This window comes from Bufo bufo, chromosome 4 (assembly GCF_905171765.1).
Source record: "Bufo bufo chromosome 4, aBufBuf1.1, whole genome shotgun sequence".
NCBI classification, from domain to species: Eukaryota; Metazoa; Chordata; class Amphibia; order Anura; family Bufonidae; genus Bufo; species Bufo bufo.
The window spans coordinates 507,725,216-507,736,147 of NC_053392.1; the positions used below are offsets into that span (position 1 = coordinate 507,725,216).

At 43.1% G+C, this 10,932-nt stretch overlaps 1 protein-coding gene and 1 long non-coding RNA gene across 3 annotated transcripts in view; one reads left to right on the top strand and one right to left on the bottom strand.

Annotated features, from left to right (window-relative positions):
• LOC120998813 (cystatin-POGU1-like) overlaps nucleotides 1–6,748 on the top strand; it is a 25,923-nt gene extending 19,175 nt beyond the window's left edge. For both annotated transcript variants that reach the window (XM_040429659.1, XM_040429660.1), the window contains exons 3-4: nucleotides 352–474; nucleotides 6,512–6,748. In XM_040429659.1, the coding sequence (XP_040285593.1) occupies nucleotides 352–474; nucleotides 6,512–6,625 (237 nt within the window). In that variant the 3' untranslated portion in view covers nucleotides 6,626–6,748. The remainder of the gene's footprint in view (nucleotides 1–351; nucleotides 475–6,511) is intronic.
• LOC120998814 lies at nucleotides 1,772–10,575 on the bottom strand. Its single transcript, XR_005778487.1, has 3 exons — nucleotides 10,345–10,575; nucleotides 8,634–8,635; nucleotides 1,772–1,783 (listed from the first exon to the last, which is right to left on the bottom strand). It is a non-coding gene; the product is annotated as an uncharacterized LOC120998814 (long non-coding RNA).
• Nucleotides 10,576–10,932: the final 357 nt, after the last annotated feature.

The window sequence follows — 10,932 nt, forward strand, 5'->3', positions numbered from 1 at the left end:
TGTGTTATCTGTCATTGTAATCCTGCCTATAATGATATGAGATGAATGCTGAAAAGTGACCTCTACAGTACAGTTACCGATATGGAAAACTCAAAATAACATCACCAAAAATACTTAAAAATGGTTAACCTAAAAACGTGATTTAAACAGATTAATTTCCAATATATTTAGAATTTTCATGATGACCGCTTCCCTTTCAGTTATTGTATATTCTGACTTTACTGTCATTGTCCAGTAAGTAAAATGTATTTACTACTACCACACAGGCTAGTTGATTTCGTAACATATGTATGATTAGTAAAATTACTTGCACAGTATTTTCTTATATGTTTATTATTCATTTTTATGTAGGTTGTTGCTGGAACGAATTACAAATTGACTATGGAAATTGGGAAAACACAATGCCGAAAAAATAATGTTGGTGATGGTGCCAACGGCGGTGTCTGTGATGTTGCCAATTCAGAAGTGTCACAGGTAAAGAATCTTTATCAAAACCAGGGTATTGTCATTTATATGATTCTGCTTATATTAATACATACTTGGCTGCAGGTGCAATGTCTTCATAGTATAGTGTCATTAAAAGTGCAAGGTAACATACATAGTAACATAGTTTATAAGGCTGAAAAAAGACATCTGTTCGGCCTGTTATCCTGCAAGTTGATCCAGAGGAAGGCAAAAAAAAAACTGTGAGGTAGAAGCCAATTTTCCCCACTTTAGGGGAAAAAAATTCCTTCCTGACTCCAATCAGGTAATCAGAATAAGGCCTCTTTCACATTGCGGATCCGCAATACACGGGTGCCGTTCCGTGGGCATTCCGCCTCACGGATGCGGACCCATTCACTTGAATGGGTCTGCAAATCCGGAGATGCGGAATGGTGCGGAACGGAACCCTGCAGAAGCACTACGGAGTGCTTCCGTGGGGTTTCGTCCCATACTCCCGTTCCTCAAAAAGATAGAACATGTCCTATCTTTTTGCGGAATGGCCGGATTGCAGACCCATTCAAGTGAATGGGTCCGCGATCCGCTGCGGCTGTCCCACGGACTGTGCTCGTGCATTGCGGGGGCACACACGCCAGTGTGAAAGAGGCCTAACTCCCTGGATCAACGACCCCTCTCTAGTAGCTATAGCCTGTAATATTTTTACACTCCAGAAATACATCCAGGCCCCTCTTGAATTCCTTTATTGTACTCACCATCACCACCTCCTCAGGCAGAGAGTTCCATAGTCTCACTGCTCTTACCGTAAAGAATCTTCTTCTATGTTTGTGTACAAACCTTCTTTCCTCCAGACGCAGAGGATGTCCCCTCGTCACAGGGATAAATAGATGATGGGATAGATCTCTGTACTGTCCCCTGATATAGTAATTAGATCTCCCCTCAGTCGTCTTTTTCCTAAAGTGAATAACCCTAATTTTGATGATCTTTCATGGTACTGTAGTTGCCCCATTCCAGTTATTACTTTAGTTGCCCTCCTCTGGACCCTCTCCAGCACTTCTATGTCTGCCTTGTTCACAGGAGCCCAGAACTGTACACAGTACTCCATGTGTGGTCTGACTAGTGATTTGTAAAGTGGTAGGACTATGTTCTCATCACGGGCATCTATGGCTCTTTTGATGCAACCCATTATCTTATTGGCCTTGGCAGCAGCTGCCTGACACTGGTTTCTACAGCTTAGGTTGCGGTTCACCAAAATTCCTAGGTCCTTTTCCATGTCAGTGTCACCCAGTGTTTTACCATTTAGTATGTACGGGTGACTTGCATTATTCCTTCCCATGTGCATAACCTTACATTTGTCAGTGTTAAACCTCATCTGCCAATTCTCTGCCCAAGCCTCTAATCTATCCAGATCCCTTTGTAGCAGTATACTGTCCTCTTCAGTGTCAATTACTTTACACAGTTTAGTGTCATCTGCGAAAATTGATACTTTACTATGCAAGCCTTCTACAAGATCATTAATAAATATATTAAAAAGAATAGGCCCCAATACTGACCCCTGAGGTACCCCACTAGTGACAGTTACCCAGTCTGAGTGTGTACTTACTTACTCACCCACATACAGACATTTTCCCCTAGTCCAAGCATTCTCATTTTATATACTAACCTTTTATGTGGTACAGTGTCAAATGCTTTGGAGAAGTCCAGATACACGACATCCATTGATTCGCCGCTGTCAAGTCTAGAACTTACCTCCTCATAGAAACTGATTAAATAAGTTTGGCATGACCGATCCCTCACGAAGCCATGCTGATATGGCGTTATTTGCTTATTTCCGTTGAGATGCTCTAACATAGTATCTCTTAGAAAACCTTCAAACAGTTTACCCACGATAGATGTTAAACTTACCGGCCTATAGTTTCTGGGCTCTGTTTTTGGACCCTTTTTGAATATTGGCACCACATTTGCTATGCGCCAATCGTGTGGAACGCTCCCTGTCAGTATAGAGTCCTTAAATATCAGAAGTAAGGGTCTGGCTATGATATTACTTTGATCTCTTAGGATACGGGGGTGTATGCATCTGGTCCTGGCGATTTGTCTATTTTAATCTTTTTAAGATGCCGCTGTACTTCTTCTTGGGTCAGACAGGTATTCATGATGCCAAATTCTCTTCATAGCACTACACTAAATGTGACAATTGTCATATTTAGTGTTAAGCAAAGCCAGCTTCAGATGCTTCATTTGAAGTCGCTTCGTTTAAACCGTCGGAATAATACTGTATGAAGATTCGTCTCCGTACAGTATTAGAATGTATGGGCTCCAAAAAGCTGAAGTTGTTTATTCATGAAGTCGCGCGTGATTGATTTTTAAAGCAGAAAACCACTTGAAACCGAACTCTGCTTCGGTTCCGACTTTAAAAATCAATTACCAAAGTTATTCAACAAAGTTACACGTGACTTTGTGAATAACTAACTTTGGCTCATTGGAGCCCATACATTCTAATACTGTACGGAGACAGATCTCCGTACAGTATTATTCCAAAGTTTTGAACAAAGCGACTTCGGATAAAGGATCAACGCTAGTCATAGGGAAGAGCTAATCGACTATGGGTGAAACATCTGAAGTCAATTCGCAAAAAACTTTGTTCCAATACTGTACGGACCAGGATCTCCATACAGTATTAGAATGTATTGGCTCCAATGAGCCGAATTAATTTGTACTGTAAAAAACCATTTACCGAACTCGGGTGGTACCTTGGAACCGAACCCGAGTTCGGGAAATGTATTTTACAGTACAAATTAATTTATGAAGTTATAACGCAAAGTCTCACAAGACTTTGCGAAGCAATAACTTTGGCTCATCGGAGACAATACATTCTAATACTGTACGAAATCGATACGCTCATCCCTACTAGTCATATTACTAATTGCTGCTTCTACTTAAACCATTGGTGTTACCTAAATGATGCATGCTACAAAAATAATGCTCCATGTCCTATATCTACAGCCAGTTAATTATCTCTGGAGCTCCAAATGAAAAAAAAATTGCACTTAAAGGGGTATTACAGTAATAGCAAATAAAGGTTATTCATTATTAAATTCAGATTTCCACTATACTTTTTGTATCGAATCAATTTTCAAGATCTCCGCTTGCAGTCATTCAATAAGAACCTGGACCATAATGAATCAAGCTGCTTATGAATATATTGTTGAGCTTAGTAAGAGCTGCAAAATCTTTTTGCAGTGAGCTCCCCCTAGAGGCAGCTGCAGGAAGACATCATTGTAAGATGTTACACTCTTGGGCCTCATGCACACGGCCGTTGTTTTGGTCCGCATCCGAGCTGCCGAGCCCCACTTCAATGGGGGCCGCAAAAGTTGCGGACAGCACACAGAGTTGCTCCGTTCCGTGGCCCCGCTTAAAAAATATAACGTGTCCTATTCTTTTCTGCGCTTTGCGGACAAGAATAGGCATTTATATTGAAGGCTGTCCGTGTTCAGCAAATTGCGGAACGCGCACGGACGCCATCCGTGTTTTGCGGATCTGGGATTTGCGGACCACAAAACACACCTCGTTCATGTGCATGAGGTCTTACACGCATGCATTACTGTTTCAAAATCCGAAGGTGAACTTTGCTTCGTTAATGAGGCACAAACCCAAGTTCGGCTTTGGACTCTGAAACAGTAATGTATGTGTAGAACCAAACTGTAACGTCACAGGGACGAGACCAAGCATGTCTCGCGCTACTTGACGAAGAAGGCCTCAGTGGAGCCTATACATTTTACTGCAGTACGGAGAGCATATTATAAACAATTTTTGAAACTAATCGGTTTCAGATAGAGCAGTCTGAACCCGATTCGCTTAACACTAGGTTTGGAATATTACAGCAGACTTTGTTTTGTGTAAAATATACAAACGCACATACATTTAGTTTCTTTTTGCTTTGTTAAAAATGTTTAAAAAATCCTATTCATTTTAGCTATTTATTTATTTTTTGTATAACGGGAGGTAGGGGGATTCTGTATAAAATATACGCACCCATATTTTTTATTAAAAATAAAAATAAATAAAAGCTTAATACCGTATATACTCGAGTATAAGACGAGTTTTTTGGCACATATTTTTGTGCTCAAAAAGCCTCCTCGTCTTATACTCGAGTCTAGTCTAGCTCCGGTAATACAGGCAGTGCGGGGGGCGGCGCTCAATCACTGACGTCACGCGCCTGCGCCGCCTAGTGGGAGAAGGCGCGTGACGTCAGTGAGTGAGCGCCGCTCCCCGCACTGCCTGTATTACCGGAGCAAAGACAAAGTAAGAATACTGCTGTGAGCGTCGGGAGGGGGATCTGTGGATGGCACTGTAGGGGGATCTGTGGATGGCACTGTAGGGGGATCTGTGGATGGCACTGTAGGGGGATCTGTGGATGGCACTGTAGGGAGATCTGTGCATGGCACTGTAGGGGGATCTGTGGATGGCACTGTAGGGGGATCTGTGGATGGCACTGTAGGGAGATCTGTGGATGGCACTGTAGGGGGATCTGTGGATGGCACTGTAGGGGGATCTGTGGATGGCACTGTAGGGGGATCTGTGGATGGCACTGTAGGGGGATCTGTGGATGGCACTGTAGGGGGATCTGTGGATGGCACTGTAGGGGGATCTGTGGATGGCACTGTAGGGGGATCTGTGGATGGCACTGTAGGGGGATCTGTGGATGGCACTGTAGGGGGATCTGTGGATGGCAGTGCCATCCACAGATCCCCCTACAGTGCCATCCACAGATACCCCCTCCCCTAAACAGTGCCATCATGGCACTGTTTAGGGGAGGGGGGATCTGTGGATGGCACTGTTTAGGGGGGATCTGTGGATGGCACTGTTTAGGGGGGAGATCTGTGGATGGCTCCCTGTATTTAATGCAGAGTGTGTGTGTATATAATGCACACACTCTGCATTAAATACAGGGAGTCACCCTCTTGCAGATGTGTGTATATAATGTAGAGTGTGTGCATTATATACACATACACTCTGCATTATAGCTGCATTTCCCACCCTAGTCTTATACTCGAGTCAATAATTTTTCCCATTTTTTTTGGGGTAAAATTAGGGACTCGGCTTATACTCGGGTCGGCTTATACTCGAGTATATACGGTATGTCAAAATTTCCCCATGATCAATACCTTAGGGGGTCGACATAAAAGACATTACCTTGAGGTGGCTTGTAATATTTTAGCAATTTTAAAATATTACAGGCAGTAAGGTGCCATAGAATTAGCAATAGAAAAATAGGCTGCCAAAATCCAAAATGCGCTCTTTTGAAGACTAGCTGGGTGCCCAGCCAGTAGATAAATGGCACAAATAGCATCCATTTTAATGGGACAAATATACGCTAATGGTTTTAGAAATGTTGAAAGCTTTTGTAACAGGAAACAAATTGATAAGAAATTAAAAATATATATATTTTTATATATAATATGTGTTTCCTTAAATATTTTTATGCGCAGAGATCAGTCATATAGAATGTAGCTAGAGGATAACTTAAATAAATGGAATTATATTAATGTCATAAGCTATTAAAATCAACTAAGGGAGAGCGAGGGTGGCCCTTTACCAAGCTTGCTTTTCTATTCTTGAAGAATCTGTTTAAAGGGAACCTGTCACCGGGATTTTGGGTATAGAGCTGAGGACAAGGGTTGCTAGATGGCCACTAGCACATCCGCAATAACCAGTCCCCATAGCTCTGTGTGCTTTTATTGTGTAAAAAAAACTATTTGATACATATGCAAATAACATAAGAGTCATATCTTACTTGTGTGACCAGAGAAGAGTCATATTTTCAAGCTCTGATTCATCTCAGGTTAATTTGCATATGTATCAAATCTGTTTTTATACACCATAAAAGCACACAGAGCTATGGGGACTGGGTATTGCGGATGTGCTAGCGGTCATCTAGCAGCCCATGTCCTCAGCTCTATACACAAAATCCTGGTGACCGGTTCCCTTTAAATATTTTAAAATGAAGAAATGAACCAAAAAAATGACAGTTTTTTAGGTGTATGCATCTAATGTTGTTCTCTCACTTTCGCAGATGCGTACTTGTACGTTTGTAGTCTTTATATCTCTACCACAACCTACACCAGAGTTCGAACTTTCTAAATACGAGTGCAAGTCTGAATCTGAGGACACTGGCTCTGAAGAATAATGAAATCTCACGCTCTATGTGTTCATGCTACTGAGGTTATGCTGAGTGAACTAGAATTCTGTTCTATTCTCATTGAACATTTTTTTGGTATATATTTTGTGTAGTGTGACCTGTATATAAACATATGTAATCAAAAATGGGAGGAATATTTCCCCAGTAGATGAATAGACCCACAAACATTTATAATCTATCCACGGTACAGGTCAAAAATGTATGACTGGGAGGGCTCCGACTGTTAGGACCCCCACGACCCAAGGGTCCCAAGACCCATGTTTGAATGGCAGAGTGCAAGTGTGAATGCCACTGCAATCTCTTCTGTGGGGCTGGCAGATATAGCTAAGCACTGTACTCAACAGTCTCATAGACAGGGGTCACTCATTCCCATCATAGCTCCATTCAAATAGGGGTCTCGACTCGAGGACCTCCACTTGCATTACAGTTGGTATTGTCCAAGCAATCCGACCCCGAACAATCATAAATATATCAGTTAGGCCTCATGCACACGGCTGTTGTTTTGGTCCGCATCCGAGCGGCTCGGATGCGGACCCATTCACTTCAATGGGGCCGTAAAAGATGCGGACAGCACTCCGTGCGCTGTCCGCGTCTGTTGCTCCATTCTGTGGCCCCACAAAAAAAAATATAACCTGTCCTATTCTTGTCCGCGCTTTGCGGACAAGAATAGACCTTTATATTAAAGGCTGTTCGTGCCGTTCCGCAAATTGCGGAACGCGCACAGGGCGCCATCCGTGTTTTGCGGACCGCAAAACACACCACGGTCGTGTGCATGAGGCCTTATCCTGTGAATTACTCATAAATGGTAAAGGGGTTGGCCCATAAACAGGAGATATGAAGAGTCTGCTTGTGGCTTCAGCGCTGTCTATGGCTATTCCAGTTGGCAGTTGCTGTAAAATATGTAAATCATCATGAAAATATATATATATACTACTGAACTATCCAATAAAAAAATGAGAACATGATTTTTTCATTGGCATATGAACGCTCACACATCAACACATCTTCAATACTGGATATCAGAAGTCCAAATTTCAATATTTCATTCTGTCTTGTGTATTTTATTTTACTTAAAATCTTTCACCATTGTTAGTAAGGTACATGCTCCTCTGTAGTCTGAAGATAAATGACATTCTAAACTACCATACAGAATAGGTAATACAAGAAACACCGTATATACTGGTTATAGAACTGTTCTTTTCTCCAGGTAAGATTTTAAGATGTTTCTAGATAATAACTTGTCAAGACATAGACGTCAGATAGTGGACACTGTGTAAAGCTGCCCATACACCTTCAATAGCTGTTGGCCAACAGTGATTTCTCCTGACTCCACCATACAAGCTCACTCGGGGAAAGCGGAGAAAGCCAATGTCAGACATCTCTGGTTGGAAAAGCGAAGAATCTCCTGTTGAAATCTAATGTGTATGAGGAGCCCCTAACTCTTCCCCGACAAGTCACATTGGAAGAGAGTTGGCTGCTCCCCACACACATTTGACTGTCAACTGGTTTGGCCAACAATAGCCTAATATGTATTGGGCCTTAAAAGAGTTCTCTGGGCCACAGATATTGATGACCTACCCTCTGGATAAGGCTACTTTCACACTCGCTCTTGGTGCGGATCCGTCTGCATCCGTTCCGAACCGATCCGTTTGTATTATCTCTTACATAGTCAAGATGGATCCGTCTTGCATTGTGTGTCAGGCAGCGTTTTGGTGTCCGCCTCCAGAGCGGAATGGAGACTGAACGGAGGCAAACTGATGCGTTCTGAGCGGGTCCTTTTCCATTCAGAATGCATTAGGGGAAAACTGATCCGTTTTGGACCGCTTGTTAGAGCCCTAGACGGATCTTGCAAACGGAAAGCCAAAACGCCCATGTGAAAGTAGCCTAGTCGTCAGTATGAGACTGGTAGGGATCAGACACCCGACGCCCCATCGATCAGCTGATTTGGATGGCCATGGTACAAGAAATGATACAGTGTACAGATTTGGAAGTAGACAGCTTTGTACACGGTGTAGTGGCTGTGCTGGGGTACTGCAACTAAGCTCCTATTCAAGTGAACAGATGATGAGCTTCAGTACACTAGTGCCGAAAACGACAAGGTGTACGGAGACTTCTGCTTTGTACAGTGTTCGTTTCCAGGACCACAACAGCCCAAACTAGTGTAGGTGCTGAGTGGACTTCCCCATCTGATATTAATGGCCTGTCCAGAGGATGGGTCATCAGAATATTTAGCCTGGAGAACCCTATAAGGTGCAAATCAAGAGTATAAAATTATTCAGGTTGTCTACACTACATGAGGCTTCTTCTACGGATAGAGAGACCACAAAATTGTATCTTTATTACTTAGATACATATCTCTCAGTTGAATCATGGACTAGTAAAATGTGATGGCGAGAAGATGCTTCACTTGTGGAATCAGCTCTACAACCAAATATAGAAAGCCCAAGTGGATAACCATACATTGCTCTGGGTCTTAGTCCATGGGGTGGATTAGATCACAGAACAGTAGATGTAGAGCAGAAAACACATTGCCTGGAATCTAAGAGATCAGTCTACAGATCTGTACGGTTGTTTCGAATGGACCCTCTGTAGAACCACTGTGACCGTCAATGATCATGTGCAGGGCCGTCTTTACCGCGGGGCAAAAGGGGCAGCTGCCCTGGGCCCAGTTGCTCCGGGGGGGCCCAAGTAGCACTCAGTGACCAACAAGACTTTTTAGTCTAAGCTGCCGCACTGTAGCCGAATATTGTGGCTAGGCATGGGAGCTGTGCGCTGCGCGCTCCAGCGCGCCCCCCCCCCCACACACACACACATCCGGCGCTTTCCCTCAATATGACTGCAGGAGCCCAGGAGTGCGACCGAAAGTCACGTGACTGTCAGAGCTTCCGGTGTGCATAGCCTATATGTGGACAGCGGTGATGTCAGTGATGTAATATATCACTTATATGTGGAGAGCGGTGATGTCAGTGATGTAATATATCACTTATATGTGGAGAGCGGTGATGTCAGTGATGTAATATATCACCTATATGTGGACAGCGGTGATGTAATATATCATTTATAAGTAATATATTACATCAGCGACATCACCGCTGTCCACATAAGTAATATATTACATCAGTGACATCACTGCTGTCCACATATACCAGTAAGTAATATATTACATCAGTGACATCACCGCTCTCCACATATATGTGGAGAGCGGTGATGTCACTGATGTAATATATCGCCTATATGTGGACAGCGGTGATGTCACTGATGTAATATATCACTTATGTGGACAGCGGTGATGTCACTGATGTAATATATTACTTATGTGGACAGCGGTGATGTCACTGATGTAATATATCACTTATATGTGGAGAGCAGTGATGTCACTGATGTAATATATCGCCTATATGTGGACAGCGGTGATGTCACTGATGTAATATATTGCCTATATGTGGACAGCGGTGTCGCCTTAAAATTTGCAGATGGCGACAAGACTTGTCATAGGCTACAGGCCTTGAGGTCTATTTGGTAGTGAAATCCCAGCGCAGTCAGGACGCGGTGAGGTGTGCGCGTCTGTGTTGCACCATCCCTCGCCGTACCAGCAGCTAGTGAGCAAAGGTGAGTATAAGATTTTAGCTTTTTTTTTAGGGTGTGGGAAGGCGGGATCTTGGGGGCCCAAGTAAATTCTTGCCCAGGGTCCAATCAATATTAAAGACGGCCCTGATAGGTTCCCATTGTTGATGCTTATCTCGCAGGTGACTAATATATCATGACCATACAAATGCATTCACATCTGTAGCAACGAACTATCATAAGAACTGTATTTGCATCCTTGGTTTAGGCTACTTTCACACTCGCATTTGGTGTGGATCCGTCTTGTATCTGCACAGACGGATCCGCACCGATAATGCAAACGCTTGTATCTGTTCATAATGGACCCATTTGCATTATTCATTTAAAAAAAGTCTAAGTCAAAACGGATCCGTCTTGACTTACATTGAAAGTCAATAGGGGACGGATCCGTTTTCAATTGCACCATATTGTGTCAGTGAAAATGACTATGACGCCACATCGGGTAAGGGACGCCACGCAACTACAGTGGCTTCTCGCCCTATGCTATAACACCCACATCTTTTATGGGTGAACATCACTGGAGGTGCGACCTTACACCCCCTCAGGACGACTATTCTAGGATTGGACTATCCCATATAGACGTTGCATTAGCCCTATGTCCCCTGATGAGTTCTGGGCTATATAAATAACTGAAACACGTAGGGACAACATTTTTCTTTTTATCTGAGCAC